Here is a 20,210-nt window from a genome sequence, read left to right as displayed (position 1 = left end):
AAATGTTTTAAATTAGGATAGATACTATAAAAAACAAATGATGGCACGTCCATCATTTAAAAGCCATTTTAAAGTAGTTCTTAGAAACCGTTTTCTCTATAGTAACCAATTTTAAGTTTGTCAGATATAGACAATAGGTAGGGAAAGCAGGCAAGTTTGTCTTAAGTAGAACAATTTCATTCACTCATTCATTCATGGAAGATTTAATTGGCTTTATTAAATGATTCATGAATTGGGCAGCATTCCATCTAGCAAACAGAAAGACCTCCCAACAATTTCATTTTTAAAACTCTATCAACTCTAAAGAATAATTGCTTGAAAATTTATTGAAGTAACTACATAACATATATGGAAGTATCAAAGTCTCTCCTTGACCAAATGTTAGGCTCCTCTGAGCTCTCTTCTCAGCTAGGCCTTGATCTTAGCTCCATCCTATCTAGCACCTGCCTAACCCAGTCATACCAAGAATCCTGTTGTCAGTCTAGTGAGAATTCCCCCACTTCTGATATCTGATCAAGCTCCTTATCCCCCACCTTTGAAGTATAAGTCCTCAATCAGCCTTTAACAAGAATCCTGTTAGAGCTGTTTAGCAAGAATCCCTCTACCCTTGATGTGTCCTCTCAGTAATTTTCTATCACTGACCCCCTCACTCTGCTTGATGGCTATAGCTCCCCAGCTGTTTTTACCTTATTTGGAGCTGAGCTCTAGCTCTCAACCCTAATACAAAAATACTGAATAAAGTCTTCTTATTTTAACAAGTGTCAGAATAATTTTTCTTTAACAGGGTCATTGTTGTATTTTATGTCACCTAGTATAACAGTATACAAACATGACATATTTAAGCATAAAACAAGAGACACAAAAAATCAGCTCTCGTCTATTTTATTTTCCCAACCATTCCCTTTTAACTTCTCTACACACCAAGTTAGAAGGAAATTGTCCCTTCATTCTCATTCTGGACTCTAATATAAAACCTCAGAATGTTGGTAAAAAGATTTCCAAGTATACGTCTTAAGTGTTCATTTAGAAGTTCAAAGTCAATGGTAAGCCATAAGACACCAACTATTGAACAGAAAAAAAAAAATTAAGTACTGGCTCAATTTCAGTGACCCCTTAAAAAATGTCTTACCTTAAATGCAAAATAGCACTGATATTCATATGGAAGAAGGTAAAATACCCTATTTATTTTTTTGAAGATTTTATTTATTTATTTGACACAGAGAGAGTGCGAGCGTGAGCACAAGCAGATGAGCAAGCAGAGCAGCAGGCAGAGGGAGAGGGAGAAGCAGTCTCCCTGCTCAGCAGGAAGCCCAACTTGGGGCTGGATCCCAGGACCCTGGGATCACGACCTGAGCAGAAGGCAGATGCTTAACTGAGCCACCCTGGTGCCCCAAGACCCTATTTGTTTTAATTAGAGGATCTAAGTGTCTAGATCAAGAACTGAGGAAGTAGGGGTGCCTGGGTGGCTCAGTGGGTTAAGCCTCTGCCTTCGGCTCAGGTCATGATCCTGGGGTTCTGGGATGGAGCCCTGCATCAGGCTCTCTGCTCGGCAGGGAGCCTGCTTCCCTCTCTCTCTCTGCCTGCCTCTCTGCCTACTTGTGATCTGTCTCTCTCTCTGTCAAATAAATAAAAAAATCTTAAAAAAAAAAAAAAAAGAACTGAGGAAGTAGGAAAGTCAGATATGTACTAATGAGTCAGAAAAAAAGATAAAAATGAGTGAAAAGATCATGTAAACAACCTGCTGCTTAGGAGGTGGGTTAAAATGTACACACTCTCACCATCTATTCTAGGTGACTGGGCAGACAGGTCAAAGATTCCAAGTGCCAGATATACAATGGGCATTGTTTTGGAAACAGGAAGATCAAGTACGAAACTAGGGAAAAATCCACACTAAACACCTTGAGATGCAGATGCTGAGAGCAATGACCAAAGTCCAAAAGGGTAGAGTTCAGTGGTGAAAACCTCTGCTGCATGGAAACAAAAGCTTCTGAAATTAAGATCTACTGCACAACTGGCAATTATGGCATTCTAACTCAAAGTTACATCTTTATACCAATTTTAATTTTTCTTGAAAACCTTTGGGAGTCAGATGTGGTTTCACGTGCTGGCTTTAACATTTAATTGCTTAGGTCTTTGTTTCTTCATTTGTAGATATAATACCTGCTCATATCTAGGATTGTTTTAAGAATCCAATGAGGTAACATGAGAGACTTACACATAGCAAATACTTAACTTTCTTTACCTAAGTAAATACCTAGATATTACTGAATTTTGAATAAGATGTTTTCTTTGAACTTCAGATTTCTGTGAAAGAATAGTGAACAGGGGGCGGGGGTGCCTGGGTGGCTCAGTCAGTTAAGCGTCTGCCTTCCGCTCAAGTCATGATCCCAGGGTCCTGGGGTCAAGCACCCCATCAGACTTCCTGCTGAGCAGGGAGTCTTCTCTTTCTCTCTTTGCCCCCAAACCCCCAGTCATGTGCTCTCTCTCATTCTCAAATAAATAAATAAATAAAATCTTTAAAAAAAAAAAGAAAAAAAGAATAGTGCAAGAGGCCAACGAATCCCCTTTTGCCTTAAGCTGATGGTTCTTTTGTTATATGTTATGACACCCTGAAGAACTTTAAAAATACTGATGCTTAGGTTTCAACCACAGACATTCTGAGGTAACAGATATAGGGTAGAGCTTGGGCATCAAGATTTTTTTTTTTAAAGACTGTATATAGTCAGCACCTTGCCTTTTTAAATTTTTTATATGTTACCACTGTTAGCAAAAGAATTTATACAAATAATAGCCCTCAGTAAAGATCTATCAATCATTTAAAAATAACTAATTCAAAGCCAAATTACTAGTACAAATACAGAGCACAGAACTTAAGAGGAAAGGGGAGATGAATACGGGCTGGGTTGGTGAAAGACTACTGTAAGGAAATGGAAGGTGGGTCTAAATTGAGCTCTCCAAAGTGCTTTAGATTGGGGGGTGGGGGGGGAGAAGGAGGGCATTACAAATGAGGAAAGCTTACGATTGACAAAAGGTGTGGGGGAGAACAGCCTCTTGTAAGCAGACCAGTCTCGCAGGAACAGAGGGTTTATTTGGAGATAATGAAAGAGAAGAGTAGAATAAGATGAGTCAGAAGGCAGTAAGTAGTTTTGCTAAGATCAAGTCTGGTTTTATTCTGTAGGTAATGGAGAAGTGCTGAAACTTTCCGAGTGGGAAGTTCCATTAATAAAATTAAACTGTTAGTAATATGGGAAGTATTGGAATCCTTAATATGTCTTCATAAAACCTGGAAATCAGTCTGTCCTCTAAGAGTTATGAAATCAAGACAGATGCTATTATTGGTCAGATTCATTCATTCATTCAACAAATTATCTGACAGCATACTATTTGTCAAGCACTGTTTTAGGCAGTGGAGACTCAACAGTGTATGGTACTTGTGGACCTTACACTCAAATGGAGAAACAACAGATAACATTAAATAAACTACATGGTATGAAAGCCGTTGATAAATGCTAAGGAATAAAAAATAAAGGAAGGTAAGGGGATAATGAAATGTTAGGATTTGGAAATATACAGAGTGACCAGAAAAGATTTCATTGAGAAGGTGACTTCTGATGAAAGAACTGAAGGAAGTAAGGACATAGAAGGAAGAGAACTCCAGCGCACAGAGGAAACTCAAAGACCCTTTTAGGCAAGAATGTGTGGCTAGAACAGGGAGGACCAGTGGAAAATAGGTAGGAGATGAGGTCAGAGAGGTAGTGGTAAAGACACAGGGACTTGTAGTCAGAGTAGGAACTTTTATTCTGAAGAAGATGGGAAGCCATTGATTATGAGCAAAAAAGTGACATGTTCTGACATATTTTTCTAACCAGATTATTCTGAATGCTGCACTGAAGATAGCCTGCGGCTGGTGAGGAGGCAAGAGTAGCAGCAGGGACATCAGAGAGAAGACAACTGCAATAACCTCGGTAAGCAATCACAGTGGCTTCTTCCATAGTATTTGGAATAAGGTGTGGTGAGAAACAGTCAAATTCTGGGCATATTTTGAAGGCAGAGCCTACAGGATTTGCTAATAGACTATATATGGATTATGAAAGAAACAGGAGTCAAAGATGACACTAAACTTTTTGGCCTGAGCAACTCAAGAATGAAGACGTCTTTAAGAGGAGAAGGACTGCAGAAGATGTGATACATAGAATTTTAATACTTGAAAATGTAGAGAGAAAAAAGAGGCTGGAGGCAAAGAGAACAATTAAGAATGTTGTTAAAAATAACTTAAGCTGGGGCGCCTGGGTGGCTCAGTGGGTTAAAGCCTCTGCCTTCGGCTCAGGTCATGATCCCAGGGTCCTGGGATCGAGCCCCGAATCGGGCTCTCTGTTCAGCGGGGAGCCTGCTTCCTCCTCTCTCTGCCTGCCTCTCTGCCTACTTGTGATCTCTATCAAATAAATAAATAAAATCTTTAAAAAATAAAAATAAAAATAAAAATAAAAATAACTTAAGCATCAGAAAAGGTCCTGAAGACTAAATGGAGAAGGAATGTGGATGGGCGGGATGTTAAGTAAAAAGTACATTTGTCAGCTTGTATATGCAAAGAATAGAAAAGGTATAGAAGAAACTGCTTAAGATTGGCTGCCTCTCAGGAACTAGATGGCTGGAAAACAGGGTGGGGAGACTTTTACTCATGCTCTGTCCTACATTTTAATTTTGAGCATATGATTATAACTCATATACATAAAAAATAATTTTCTTAAAAATACTAATGGAAATGGAGGAATAGAATCTAATGACAGGAAGGAAGAACTTACAGAACTCGAATATTAACTGAATGTGAGAGAAGAAGGAAAAAGATGATGCCAAGGTACTGGGCCTCTGTGACTAAAAGCGAACAATGGTGGGATGAACTAACTGAAAGGCAAAGGGTGTCAGGAGGTTCTGAGGGAAGGAAAAGGGAAAACAACAGTTAAGTGCATGTTAAAATTATCACCTAGTTCAGAAATCCTCAAGTAGTTAAAAGGTCTTCAGTATCATGACTAATTTCTCCTATCCAGGGTTTTTATTTTCAGGAGCCAATCCATAGAAGAACTTGAACTTTTTTTTTTTTTTTTTTTTTTGGCATATGAGAAAATGAGAGAAATTCGTGAGTAGAAAAGCACAAATGATACCTATTTTATAGCGTGTGCTTTTCTGAGCTCTAAAGGAGAGAACTTAAAGTGGATGAAGGAAATACTTTTCTTAGGGGTTCTGCAAGGCTAGATGTATATATTCATTGTCATATGGGAATGTATAAGGCTTTGCAGTTTTATGGTATTTACTAGGAGAAATGCTCCTGGAGGGATCTAAGGTTCCCAGCAGTGGCATGGCAGATCACCAGTATTAGTAGCAGATGCTCAGGCACAATGAATGTCCAAAGAAGAACCCAGAGTGTGAGACACATTCCAGAACCCGAGAAATACCTAGAGAAATACCCCAGAAATAACTGGGGACGGGGGTAGAGAAAGGGAGCATGTGCTGAGGAAATATGAGAATGAAGGAAAGTGTGACTGATTGGTCTTCTTATAAATAAATTGTGCTTCAACTTTGTACCTGGTGCTATGCTAGGCACTAAATAAGAAGATACCAAAGAACTAAGTTTATCAGGCAAATGTGCAAAAGCAGACAATGACAGAAACTCCTGAAACATTTTAATGTTTCAATTTTTAAAAGACTGTTCTTAGTAGAGTTTGCAAAAGTTCATTAAACTTTGTTGGGTTACTTTGATTCAATTCTTTTTACCTATTTTACAGGAAAACTGAGACCCACAGAGGTTAAGTGATGTTTCCAAAATCACTGTGGTAGCTAAAAGCTCGGCAGAGAGAGGCCAAATCTCCTGACACTCAGAATCATTCTTTCCTACTACATCACAATATTTCATTGATAATTCATTAAATGGACACCTCTACTCTGGTTTTTCATTCATGGTTACATGGGAAAAACAGTAAAGTGAAAAATGCACAGCTTCTGATTCAGACAAACCTAGGGTCTGAATTTTTCAACAAATTATACCACTTTGCTTAGCATTAAGGCTGATCCTAAATAAGAATATGTTCTGGAAGAAATTATAATAAACCTATACTCTTAGCCAAAGATTCGGCATCTGAATGTGCACCTGCTTATCCTTTATGAGCCTATCCAAGGATTTTGTAACAGATTCTATGAATACTACTCAGCTAAGCCAACTGAAAAAAGGGAAGATAAAAGAATGGCAGTACTAATCCTAATTGATGACTTCGTAGTAAATACCTATTGGGAATAAGCTCTAGGGTTTATCCTATGAGGGTAATAAATCATCTGGTAAAATAAAGAAGTAATATATAATTTTAAAAGTCCAGTTTAAAAAAGGGTATTTTTTATGAGCTTTAACAGAGCCCTCAAAAAAATTTTTTTAAAGATTTTATTTATTTATTTGACAGACAGAGATCACAAGTAGGCAGAGAGGCAGGCAGAGAGAGAGGAGGAAGCAGGCTCCCTGCTGAGCAGAGAGCCCGATGCAGGGCTCGATCCCAGGACTCCGGGATCATGACCTGAGCGGAAGGCAGAGGCTTTAGCCCACTGAGCCACCCAGGCGCCCCAGAGCCCTCAAATTCCTTATCTATTTATATCTCCCACATCACTCCTAAATAATTTTGATAAATGTGTTTCTCAAAAAGTGCCCTAAAGATGATACAATTGTCTAAGCTTAAGGCATATAGATTTCTTTCTTAGTTATGGCATTTTTGAGGTTGTTCACAAATATTCTACTAATTAATAAGCTGAAGGGAAAAATACGCTAACTGCACTCTTTTTCAGCCTTAAAATTCTTTTTGCAATTATGTTTTTAAAATGCTGAATCATGAAATAAAGGAAACAGACAATGCAAGGAGCCCAAATGAGCAATTTGTCTCATACTTCAAGTTTCCTAATTGTCATACTGGTCTTGTTAAGCATTTGGAACCTAATAACTGAAGTGTCTAAGTGACTGGAAGACTATAACTCATTCTCGGAAACTGAACTCGAGGAGAAAACTAAAAGCATTTATTTCTGCAAGTAATTTTACACTTTCAACTTCCTGTTTTATTTAGGCAGCTCATCATGACCATTTCAGGTAACAATGTAGAAGTTAAAAAACCCAACTTCCTCTTTGTAAAGTGATAAAAACCCTAAGCAGTTACTTATGAGAATGATTGATCTTACTAGCTTTTATAGAAATACTTGCAAGGAAATCAGAGATTACCAACGTCAAATTCACAGATAAAATATATATATATGTATATATATATACATATATATATGTATATATATATATATATATATATACATACATATATATAAATATACCCCACATGATGACATAAATGCCTTAAAAAAAATCCAAATCCAATGCAGTTGAGAATTTGGTTAAAAAGAACATAAAATGGAAACTTTAGAGTTCCTTCAAAGAAGAATCAATACAAATTACATCTGAAAATAACTTAAAAATTTGTTTGTAATTGTGCCTTGGTTGTGAAAATTTTATAGGACAAGAATCTCTCTTATGGGTTGTTTATGAATGCTAAGATATTCAAATCAACTAGTTTTGTTGGAAAAATACTTCAATTCCTGAATTCAGTTAAAAGGAATTAGAAGCTTGGAGGAAAGGGGGCAATGTAGCTACGAAGCTAAAGGAGAACTGAAGTAATCTTACAAGTCAATGCACTTTCTTTTTACTTACAGATTTGCAACAGAGAAACACAATTTACTTACTGTCTGGAAATAAGGATCTAACAAAATTTCAGTAATCTCAAATCATTGGGTTATATGACACTTCTTAATACCAGCTATTCATAATTATCCACAATAATGAAGAAATGTGGCTAATCTAAAACTGTTTACTGAATATGAAATTCATCAGCATTTTGGGACAGATTTACTGTACTAATTTTGACATGCTTGCTGTGTCATTATTAAAATTAAGCAACAAAAGAAGTATCCTGGGAGATAAGAGGAAACTGGTCACAAATTTGCTGTTACAGGGGCACCTGGATGGCTCAGTCATTAAGCTGCTGCCTTTGGCTGAGGTCATGATCCCAGGGTCCTGGGATAGAGCCCCTCATCAGGCTCCCCGCTTGGCAGGAGGCCTGCTTCTTCCTCTCCCATTCCCCTTGCTTGTGTCCCCTCTCTCACTCTGTCCTTCTCTGTCAAATAAAGTCTTAAAAAAAAATAAATAAAGTGCAAAATACTTTAATAAAAAAAACCTGCTGTTATAAAATGAAGACAATGTTATTAAATAATGTCAATAATCAAAGACACCTCAATTTGCACTTTTCTTTTGAAATACATGTATTACGTTTTCCCAAGTTTAATTAAGAAGGCATTCTACCCTATTGTTAAAGACAAAAACTCAACAATACTGGTAAATGCAGTATTGTTTGGACACCATAAATTTTGAAGTTTATTGTTATTTAAGTGTTTAGTGAAATCTTGTTGTAACATATTTTTCCTTAAAACAAGTGGACCATCAGTTGAGCTAACAAATGTTTGGTTATTCCGATTTTTACTATAATTTAATTTCATCTGAATCATAACTCTTTGACTTAGACATTTTATTACAGCCTTCTCTTCAGCATAAATTCACATATAAGATGTCCTTTTCTCCTCTCCGTGAGAGTTTACAAGAATGAGAAATTGCAAGAATTTTCAAGAATGAGAAAATTCAATACTAAAGTATTATTCAATGATTTGTGAATGGTTAGCACATCCTTCAACATTTCAAAATGACATGGTATATGTAGGTACAACAAATCAAATTATTCTGTACTGAGTACTCCCGGACCATAAACAGTCCCTTGTGCCATCCCATTCTCTTGTATTAAAAAAAGAGCCCAGATACATTTACAGAGCACGCAAGAATGCACATTTTTGTAACAGCCACTGTAGGAAACAAAAGACATAATTCTTGTCCTGTAACGAGTCATCTAGTGAAATCATTCTAATTTCTATAGACTTAAAATCAGATAGTTACTGAAATGCCTGACGAAGTGTTAAAAAAGGTGTACAGTTGTCAGCAAAAGGTTATTCTACCTAACGTAGAATATGCTCTTGTATTTAAAACACATTTTAAGAAGTAAATATGCAAATTACACACTGACAAATTTAACTATAAAGACATTAACAGTGGGGCATCAAAGAAGGCATGATGCTTTGTCCAGACTTGAATGTGTTAATATGAAGTTTATGTGCTATATAAAAAAACCTTTATAGAGCTAAAAAAAAAAAATCCGCTGGCTATTCTCGATTTGTTAACAAGAAACAGAAAACTATTTTTCAAAAATTACCGTTAATAGGATGTAAGACGCAAAGGATGGAGTCATCGCGGGCTTCTGTGCATACATGCAATTAATCAAAGGAGTGTCTACAGGGAAAAGTGGTCAAATTCTGAAGCTAACGTCCTGAGGCTTACACATTTGTTAGTAAGAATCAGTTCAGCCGATAGTAAGTAAGAAAAGAGTGGATAGGCGGACAACACATGGGGACCTCTCCCTGTCGAGGAGTCGTGACAGCAAAATCACTTCCTGAGGAAGGAGGAGCGAAAGGGAAGTTAAGAGGCCATCCTGACCAGGAAGTGACTCGCCCTAAACTAGCCTCAATCGTATCTAAAAATGGGGGGATGGGGAGAGCCCCAACATTTAAAGGCGGTAAAATAACTGCTTCTTGATACGTCGAGACATCACCATCGCCTCCACTCTTAATTACAGAAAAAAGTCCACAGTCACGATTCAGTAAACGAAAGTCTCTTCTCTTGCTTAAGGGTCACTAGGCTGTGCTTCAGGCCCAGGAAGAGAAAAAGAGAGTTGAGGAATGGGGAACTGGGGCCACCGTGAGGCAGACCAAAGCCCCTAAAGAGAGAAGCGTCCCAACTGCAGAGCGTATCCCAGTACAGGCCAAGAAGCTTCTTTTTTCTGGGGACACCGCGAGGGTTCCCACCGCAGCCAGGTCAGGCCCCCGTTCCCTGTCGCGAGAGGAGGCAAGAGAGAGAGGCGGACCCCTTACCTTCTCCTCATCCGACACCCGGTCCTCGAAGTCGGCCATCTTGGGCTGCTCTGGCCCAGCCCGGCCCCGGCGCGAGGCAGGCCGGGAAGGAAGCTGAGTGATGGAATCACCGCGGGGGCTGTCGGAAGGACCCGCCCGGAAACGCCGACCCAGAGGGCGCCATGTCAGTTTCGGGCGGGGTGGTGGTTCTGAGAGCCGTCCCTCCGCGAAGTCTCTAACTCTGTCTTAAGATTTTTCCTTAAATGATTTTAAAACTAATAGCTTTCTCACTGAGTTACGTTCATTTCCCCCATTCATCTATGAGACGCTGGGAGCATGTTTCCACTATTCCTGACACCCGAGTTCCATCCGACCAAATCGCAATTGCTACTGTAGGTTTTCCCAGTACCAGTGATCTCTGTGGCGGCCGAGTCCAAAGGGCTAAATGCTGCTCGGGCCCTGGAACTGTCAGTTGCTTTTCCAACCCTGGGAATAGGGTGAGAGGTGACCGTCACTCGTATGGAAGCGAAAACATTTCACGCAGAGATCACATCTCAGTCCAGTTCCTCCAATATGTGCCGCCAGTCACCCTTTCCTGCCCTTCGAAGGAAAGGTAACCTCAGTCTTGGGACGCTCCTTCACGTTCCAAATTTTCTTGGTCCGCGTTCCCTGGGACTCAGCCTCCACAGAGGCCAATTTCAGGTCCGCCACTATCCCAGGATTCCCGACTCCCGGTTTCCTGCCCTTCTCCCCTCCCAGCTCCCGGAGCCTGCGGGAGCGGCAAGATGGCGGACGGAGACGGACTGGGTGAAGCAGCTACTGCTACGGCATCTCCTCCTGCACCTGCTCCCGGCCTGAGCCCGTCGCACGGCTGGAGGGAGCGGCTGCGGGCCGGACTGGCGGGGACTGGGGCCTCGCTGTGGTTCGTGGCGGGGCTGGGATTGCTTTACGCTCTGAGGGTCCCGCTGAGGCTGTGTGAGAATTTGGCTGCGGGTGAGAGGCCCAGACCTCCCTGGGGACGGGCGGGGGAGCTAGAAGAGGGGCCGAGGGCAAGAGGCAAAGGGCAGAGATTCTCCGCAGTCACTGGAGGGCTTCAGAGAAAGAGTCGGTTGTGCGCTACCTAGTGTGTTCTTCTCCTGGTCTGCAACTCCGCAGCTGATTGTCAAACCTGAGCAGCAGCTATGGGCTCCTCCCTTGAGCTCTTAAGATCCGCCCTCTCTCGACAGTCCTCGTTTACCCGAGGAAGAGCCCGCCACCTGACACGCCGTAGGCTTCAGGTAGTAGGGCAGATGAGAGCATTTTCATATCGGTTGCAGAATTTATATATACTCCCAGCATTGGTAGGATCCATTGAAAATCATTCTTTTGAGTCTCGCCGGTTAGCCAAGAGTTCCCACACCCAGACAACAAAGATGAGAGTTTCTGCATTCAAAGACCTAAAAGGAAAAAAAAATGCCATGACCTTAGCCAACCATTATCATATTCTAAGATAGTTCTGTCAAGAAAGTTTTTGTGGTATCTTGGTCTCTTCTTTGCTTTAGGCTTTATCTTCAGTAATAAAACAGTACAGGAAGTAAAGGGGAAGAGAGCCACAAACAGTAATGGGTTCTTTCAACATTCGTAGAAAGCTTGCTATGTAGTCTGAGCTGAAGATACAAAGACGTGTCAGAAGTGATGATCCCCGTGGATTCTGCAAATACTATCCTTTACCTGTAACCAGGACAAAGTGGATGGGAGCCAGGGCGTTTTACCATTACATTAAAGTATTTCCACTCAAGCTCTGAACAGATGAAAGTATTTCTGCTGTGTGATGAACTGTGACTATTAGTACCTGTGGTTTATTTTTCTCCAGCAAGAAAAGGCAAATGCTTCCTTTTCTTTTTCATAAGATGACATGAAATACTGTGAGATAATGTTCTGGACTTTTTAGAAGATAGGTTCTATGTAAGTTCAGATATAACTAACATACTAAAACTAAGTAAATTGGCCTTCCTAGACTATGTGGAAGAGCTAATTTGCTGTCTGTAACTGGTTAATGAAGTGCTTACTAGTGGTTTGCATGCTCAGTGAAATATTATTCATTGATTTTATCATTTATTTTTCCATGTGTTACCTAGATAACACCATTCAGATGAGAGTAGTTAACTATTAATTAGTAGTTAATTTCTGAAACCTGTGGTATTTATGAGACAGTTATTTGAAGTGAAAAATCTGGTCCAGGCTTCCAGTGAGTCAGGTTCAAGGAGTTCTCTCAGTCTGTTACTATTCTCTTTGGTTTATTTTTGCCTCTCTAGCTGACATACTGAATGCATACACATACTGATTCCTTGCCTCTAATTTGAAACACTGGTTTGTATCTCACCAAAATAATTAGGGAGTTGTTTTAAATCTCCTTTGTAACAGGATGTCTGTTTAGTTTATTCTTAGGGATTTGCAAAACTTGTTGTTGAATTTATGGTTTATAAGTTCTTAATTTATTCTCAAAAGTAAACTGAATTATCCCACTTTGATTTGCTTATTTAACAAACTATCAGTTTAAAATGCTACCCTTACATGTGCAAAGCTAATTTTTAAGATGTGATAGAATGGAAATTTAAAGTACCTTTTTAAAAATTATAGCTTTCTCAAAGGAATCTCGTACTAGATATTAACACTATTTATATTCCTCCACTCATAAAGACAGCTGCATATTTGTAACTTGAAGTATTTTGAATTTGCATTTTTTTAAACTTTGATATTTTTTTTTCCTTTTGCAGTGACAGTATTTTTAAATTCATTGACACCAAAATTCTATGTGGCACTTACAGGAACATCTTCTTTGATATCAGGACTAATATTTGTAAGTAGTTTCCATTTCCTTCATGTTTTGGTATTTATCTAAAGATCAAATATCTTTATATGGTTACAATAATTATAAATACTTATAAATCATCATTCTCAATATGTGTTCAGAATTTGAAAAAAAATACTACATCTTCCTCTCCACATTTAGAGACTGGCAGTATTCCTTTGTATATGAGACTGTTGTTTACTGGAAGGGGCAGGGATTGGGGGTGCATTCCCAACTAAACGCTTGCAGGGCCCAAGTTAGCAACAAATGATATAGAGTGTAAAAATGTGTAAAAATTAAGTTTCTTATTTACTTTTAGCACTGGGTAATCTGGACAATGCATGCTCCTTTTGGAAGGGGATAAAGCTAGTTGTTGCCATATAGATTGCGGACCAATTTTTCATATGATTTTGGAAGACTCTGGATGCATCAAGTGTTTATATAAAAGTCTCCCAATACTTTAATCTTGGCAACATTGGGCAGACTGAAAATTCGTGTCTTGAATTCAGCCTATAGGTTGCCAGTTATCTTCTCTGGAGTGTTTAAGAGCAGAGTATTGGAGCCAAGCTAACTATCACTTTATTTATTTATTTTTTAATTGTGAGAAGAAAATTTTTTTAAATTGAAGTATAGTTCACATACAATATTATATTAGTTTTCAAAACCATCACTTTAGTTGTGTGAGCAAGTTAGTTAACTTTTCTAAGCTTTAATTTCCTCATCTATAAACTGGGGATAATAAAATCAACTTCATAGGATTATGAAAACTAAATGAGATAATGTATCTTAAGATCTTTCAATAACATGGTAGCTAGCTTACAGTGAGCACTTAATGAAATTTGACCATTATTATTCTGAGAAGTTGTAACTTTAATTTGGCTTTCCCTTGTCTTAATTGACAAGGGAATTTTAAATTAAGAAATTAAAAAATATATATATATATATATAAAATCTCTATTAACATCCCTGGGAACTAGTGTGTCCTAGTATAAACCTCGGAAAAATACTGCTGCAGATAAAAATCTGAGGAAGTATGGCATACATGACCAAGGAATTTTTCTGTGCTTTTTTCTCATCTCTAGATGGTGCTCTTCTATTATAGTAGAAATAATGGCATTTGTATTGGAGTGTTTTTTGTTTCTGTTTTTGTTTTTTTTTTTTTAATAAGGACTAATACTTGGCCATTTTTTGAAAGTGAAATGCTAGCCAAAAAAGGGATTTTCTCTTGATTAAAAAAAAAATTACTGAGGAATTTAGGATGCAAACTGTGTGTTAATATAGTTAACAGCAGTAGCTAATAATAAAAATAGAGTGGTCATAACAATATACTGCAAAGAAAATTAGGAAATTCAAGTAACATTTTAAAGGTTAAACTGTGTCATGACCCTTATAATATTGATGAGTTTTTATTGGCAAAGGTTATTATTTTTATAATTTCTTCTACCTCCTGAAATATGGAGCTCTATCTATGCTGATTGGGTTACTTCCACCAGAAGGGGTGGGGGATAGTGTGTTTGGGAGCTTGAAGAATAGCAATGAAGCCAGTTGTTTAGCTAATTATTACAAATGAAAAGATTATTCTGAAAGGAAAATGGAGGATCCAGTGGGAGTGCATATAATACTGTTTTCTGTTCTATGGAATCAGGGAAATCTCCCTGGGGACCTGTCGTTTAAGCTGAAACCCCCCAAAAAGCCAGGCAAAGGTAGTTGGGAATGCTAGTATCCAAATATGAAACATTCTGCTAATTCAACACAGAGCTTTTTTTTTTTTTTTTTTTTTTTAATTTATTAAAGTAATCTCTAGCCCGACATGGGGCTTGAATTTAGAACTGGCTATCAAGAGTCTCATTCTGTACCAACTGAGCCAGCCAAGCACTCCCGCAGGGATTCTTTTGATTCCTCTTTTCATAACGTTGATAAACCATGAAAACGTAAAGGAGTGAATATCCTGATTTTTAAATGGTTCAATATGAGAATCAACCTCTTAACCTACATGAATTATACTGCCAAATACTGGAGTAGTACTTCATGTTCAGAAGGCACTTACAATTCTTGTTAACTATATTTATATTGACATTGAGGCTCTGAGAGACTAAAGGTTAAGTGACTTAACCAAAGCACGCAGGGGGACTGGGAGTCAAATTTGAGCTTTCTAACCCTAGTCTTAATCCACCAAGCTAGTTTCAAAATTATTTCTATTTTAATTATGCTTTAGATAGAATAAAATGACAATGTAATGTAACAGAGTTAGATTATTTATAGATTAAATGCTTTTTGCTGGTTTATTTGTTTTTTTTTTTTAAGGTATTTTTTTTTTTTAAAGATTTTATTTATTTATTTGACAGACAGAGATCACAAGCAGGCAGAGAGGCAGGCAGAGAGAGAGGAGGAAGCAGGCTCCCTGCCGAGCAGAGAGCCCGATGCGGGGCTCGATCCCAGAACCCTGAGATCATGACCCAAGCCGAAGGCAGCGGCCCAACCCGCTGAGCCACCCAGGCGCCCCTGTTTATTTGTTTTAAGTAATCTCTACACCCAACATGGAACTCAAACTCACAACCTAGAGACCAAGAGTCACATGCTCTACTGACTGAGCCAGCCGGGCACCCCCATTTCTTGTTCTTTTAATATTTCATTTACAGATACATTTCTTCTAATATTGCCTCATCTTCTCTAAATTTCATAACAAAGCTATAAAAAAGGTATTTTATTTCTGCCTAGCATGTGTTATTGGGGAATCTTATGTTTGGTTTATTTTTTGGAAGGAGAGTACATTTAAAATGCCAGATTAAATGGGAACATCTTTTAGGAATGTTTTAATTTGAGCTCATATATCTGCTGATCAGTTCTGGTTTTTTTTTTTCCTTTTAAATATTTTATTTATTTATTTGACAGACAGAGATCACAAGTAGGCAGAGAGGCAGGCAGAGAGAGAGGAGGAAGCAGGCTCCCCGCTGAGCAGAGAGCCCGATGCGGGGCTTGATCCCAGGACCCTGAGATCATGACCTGAGCCGAAGGCAGAGGCTTTAACCCACTGAGCCACCCAGGTGCCCTCAGTTCTGTTTTAAATAAAGGATTTTTTTTTGGTTTGTCGTAGATATTTGAATGGTGGTACTACCATAAACATGGCACGTCTTTTATTGAACAAGTATCTGTGAGCCATTTGCGACCACTGATGGGAGGAACAGAAAGCAGCATTTCAGAGCCAGGTTCTTCTTCTAGCAACAGAGAAAGTGAAACCAGCAGACAGAATTTGTCAGGTGACTATTTGTGTAATATGTTTTCAGAGCTGTATAGTTAAGATTGTTTGTCTGTGGGAGATAGAAAACTCAAAACAGAGAGAAGTTTGTCTTCCATGTAAATATAGATAATCTGCACTGATACAGAGAACAGTGATCATCAGAGACCCAGTGATCATCAGTCTCCTATTTTGTTAGCCTGCCAGTCTTCAAGTGAAGTTTTCCCTTGTGGTCCAAGACAGTTCCTATTGTTTATGCCATCATATCCACATTGCAGTCAGCGGGAAGGAGACTAGGCCAGTAGGAGGCCACCCTTTCTTCCTACTCAACCCCCAGCAACCAAGGATACTTCTCAGAATGTTACATTACCATTTCAGCTTACTTCCTGTGTCAGACCTCTGCCAGATGGCCATAAGTAGCTATAAGGGAAGCTAGAGATTATAACCATTTTCTCAGCATACATATGCTCAGCTAATAATTAGGAGATCTTATTAGATAAAGGAGAGAACAGAGAAATTAGCCATTTCTGCCAACATAGCAAATAAATATATTTCTTCTCAATATATTTACAAAGGTATCGAAATCTTAGTTATTCATGTATAGATACTCTATTAATCATACTTTAATTGTAGGCTTTTCCTCTATATATATCCAGTAATACAAAGTAAATATTATTAGTGATATGCAATTAGAAATTAAACATTTGAAGGCCAGATAAAAATGATATTTTTGGATTATCGTTCCTTTAATTTGATATCAGTAAATTTCATACAGTAATAACACAAATGACTTAATTTCATAGATGTCTCATTTGTTCGGTAACCCTAGGAACTTAGAGTTGTATTAGTTTAGTAGAAAAATACTGCCACTTTTTAGATATGGTCAGGGAAAGTCTTTGAGAAAGTGCCATTGAAGCTGAGCTCTGAAGCATGATTGGGTATTGACCAGGAACAGTAGGGATGGGATTGGCAACCATTCAAGAGTACAGGATGGAATAATGATACTTTTCTTTCTCCTTTTCTTTTCTCCTCTTTCATAAAATAATTACAGAACTCCTAAGAATGAGACATATTAAGATGAATATGACATAGATCTGTCCTCAAGAAGTTGAGTCCAGTATGTAAATAATTATGATAAAAATGCATTATATAATCTTATTCCCTACTGTGAGATTGAGTATATCATTGCATATGGAGAGTGAAGACACTCCCTACCCTGCACTCTAGCCTAACTATACTGGTGTTTTGTTTTGTTTTAAGATTTTATGTATTTATTTGACAGAGAGAGAGTGGGAACACAAGCAGAAGGAGTGGGAGAGGGAGAAGCAGGCTTCCCGCTGAGCAGGGAGCCTGATGCGGGGGTCAATCCCAGGACCCTGGGATCATGACCTGAGCCAAAGGCATACGCTTAAGGACTGAGCCACCCAGACACCCTACTTTGTGGTTTTTATGATATGTTTTCTTCTTAGAATGTTCGTCATCTGGCAACTTTCTTTTACCATGATTTTTTTTTTATCATGATTCAATGTCTTTTACCATGATTCAGTGTCAGTTCATGAGTTACCGCCTTTCTAAAGCCTTTTCTAATTTCCCCAGAAAAATATTAATTAACTTTCTGTTTTTCTTCTCTTGGAACAAAATATATCTCTCCTGTAGACTTACCATACAGTTCAGATGGTAGTTTACATGATTGACTCTCATGTGACATTTCATTCATTTAAACAAGTTAGTTCCAAATGCTGTGCTAGGCTCCAAGAATACAAAAATGAATAAATTGTAACAGCTCATGTTCTAAAGAGAGAAACTGAAAATCAAATGGATAATCACATTATAATATGTTAAGTGAAGTGCTGTCATTGAATCATGAACTAAATGCCATAGAAATAATAGAAGTAGGAGAATGACTAGATTTAATTGTATGCTGCATGACAGCAGGGGTGATCCAGGCCTTATTCATCTTTGTGCTATTTGGCTAACACTGTGCATAGCATATACTGACTGTACCATAAATGTTGATGAAATTAAGATTGAACTGCAGTTGGTTAAGCTAATTCATTTCCCTTTTCCCCTCTTTGTTTTTTAGAATGCAAGGTATGGAGAAACCCTCTAAATCTTTTCAGAGGAGCAGAATATAGGAGGTATTACATTTTGCTTTCAGTATAACCATAGCATTAGGGTTAGAGTAGAAGTATTATGGAAACATTTGTTTTCATAAACACATTACAGCTCTTTTAGTTGGAGACACTGATATATAATAAGGTAAAATGATTAGCCCAACCTTTAGTTGGCAGCATCTTCACTGTATTTACTTCTATAATCATGAGAAACATTGCTTCAAGCCATATGTTTATGATAATAGTAAGTATACAGTTGGCTCCTGGTTTTGGCAAAAAACCTTTTCAGAGAATTCATGAGATTAAGAAAAGAAGTACAAATGTCAGCATGTTCTTATGCATATATGCTCAATTTCAAAATTTATTTGAACACTCACTAGAAAATATCAATCTGAATGTGAATATGAACTTAATTTGTGCAACAGTAAGGGTATAGTATTTTTATATTGTATTTTTAAAATTTTTAAAAGATTTTTATTTATCTTGAGAGAGAGCACATACACATGTATAGGGAGAAGCAGAGGCAGAGGGAAGAGAGAATCTCAAGCAGACTCCTTGCAGACGGTGGAGCCCAATGTGGGGCTTGATTTCACGATCCTGAGATCATGACCTGAGCCTAAATCAAGAGTTGATCACTCAACCAACTGAGCCACCCAGGCACCCCTTGTATTTTATATTGCCTTTTGCTATCCATACTGCTGTGTCCATTTCTCTTCTGGTTTTAACTCTAGATGAAAAAACAGCTTGTGACACTTAAAGATACCCAAAGATGCTTTATTTTATTTTATTTTTTTAAAGATTTTATTTATTTATTTGACAGAGAGAGGTCACAAATAGGCAGAGAGGCAGGCAGAGAGAGAGGGGGAAGCAGGCTCCCCACTGAGCAGAGAGCCCGGTGTGGGGCTCAATCCCAGGACCCTGGGATAATGACCTGAGCAGAAGGCAGAGGCTTAACCCACTGAGCCACCCAGGTGCCCTGATACTTTATTTTAATAAGGACTGTGTTTTACCTTTAGGTAGACTGGGGCATGTTATGTACATTTCATTGAACAAGAAACATTAGGTATCTACTATCTATGACCACTGTGAAGATGATGGGAATACAGAGTGACGAAGTGATAATCCCTGTGCTTAAGGACTTGATAGTGTAGGATAGTAGTATCCTGGGAAGGAAAAGCTAGGTTTTTATGAGAGATGTCTTTAGTCTGTATTAAGGGATTCTGTAAGAAACAAGTCCTTGAATTTCTGAGTCCATTTGTTAAAATAAAAAGGTTTTAGGCTATTTCTTGTTGTATTACAGGGTTCACTTCACAAAGATCTAAAAAAGAAATTTCTTATCTTGATATCAGGAACACTTACACTTCTTTTTGAATGATTAGTTTGTCTTAATGTAAAAGTCTCAGTTGCACTGATAATCATTGTGTGGTTTTAGAAAGCTTAAAGCCCTACTGTAGTCAGCCTTTAATAAGTGTACAGAACTTTGGTATGTATTTCATATGTTAGATTCATTCCTGGCTCCACTGTATGGCCCAATTTTTGCTTTCACTGAGTCTTTTTTATTTGTTTTTAAATTAAGGTCATTAATATTGTACATTATATGTTTTAATTCCTTTAAGTCATTTTGGGAATAATGTAGATCATTAATAAATAATCTTTTTACATGTTTAGAATATGTAGCAAAACTTTGCTTATTGAAAAAGGATCTACTTTTTTCTTTATGATAATTTCTCACAAAATAGCTTAAAAACTTTAAATAGCAATGCAACTTGGACTATTAAATTACTTAAAATCTTTTATCATATACATATAAATAATACTTACAATGTGCTTTTAAAATGCTTTTTTTGGATTTAAAAATGCATGCATATTCATGTAGAAAATTGGAAAATGAAGAGATTTATTAAATTACTTAAAATCTTTTATCATATACATATAAATAATACAATGTGCTTTTAAAATGCCTTTTTTAATTTTAAAATGTATGCATATTCACTGTAGAAAATTGGAAGAG

The 20,210-nt window shown here is 37.8% G+C and overlaps 2 protein-coding genes across 7 annotated transcripts in view; one reads left to right on the top strand and one right to left on the bottom strand.

The window, feature by feature from the left end:
- LOC111142852 (capping actin protein of muscle Z-line alpha subunit 1) overlaps window positions 1–10,479 on the bottom strand; it is a 47,962-nt gene extending 37,483 nt beyond the window's left edge. The window contains exon 1 of one of the 3 annotated variants that reach the window (XM_022496203.1): window positions 10,042–10,479. In XM_022496203.1, the coding sequence (XP_022351911.1) occupies window positions 10,042–10,080 (39 nt within the window). In that variant the 5' untranslated portion in view covers window positions 10,081–10,479. The remainder of the gene's footprint in view (window positions 1–10,041) is intronic. The other 2 variants (XM_022496201.1, XM_022496202.1) reach the window with 2 other exon arrangements.
- Window positions 10,480–10,749: 270 nt separating this feature from the next.
- The window catches only part of LOC111142850 (suppression of tumorigenicity 7 like), a 59,061-nt gene continuing 49,600 nt past the window's right edge, over window positions 10,750–20,210 (top strand). For 2 of the 4 annotated variants that reach the window (XM_022496197.1, XM_022496199.1), the window contains exons 1-4: window positions 10,750–11,013; window positions 12,777–12,859; window positions 15,945–16,107; window positions 18,169–18,223. In XM_022496197.1, coding sequence (XP_022351905.1) covers window positions 10,806–11,013; window positions 12,777–12,859; window positions 15,945–16,107; window positions 18,169–18,223 — 509 coding nt within the window. In that variant the 5' untranslated portion in view covers window positions 10,750–10,805. Of the gene's footprint in view, window positions 11,014–11,222; window positions 11,298–12,776; window positions 12,860–15,944; window positions 16,108–18,168; window positions 18,224–20,210 lie in introns of those variants that run through there. The other 2 variants (XM_022496198.1, XM_022496200.1) reach the window with 2 other exon arrangements.

Source organism: Enhydra lutris, unplaced genomic scaffold, assembly GCF_002288905.1.
Source record: "Enhydra lutris kenyoni isolate GAN:26980312 unplaced genomic scaffold, ASM228890v2 scaffoldscaffold9, whole genome shotgun sequence".
Taxonomy (NCBI): domain Eukaryota; kingdom Metazoa; phylum Chordata; class Mammalia; order Carnivora; family Mustelidae; genus Enhydra; species Enhydra lutris.
Note: the sequence above shows the minus strand (reverse complement) of the source record. Positions and strands in the feature narration are given on the sequence as shown.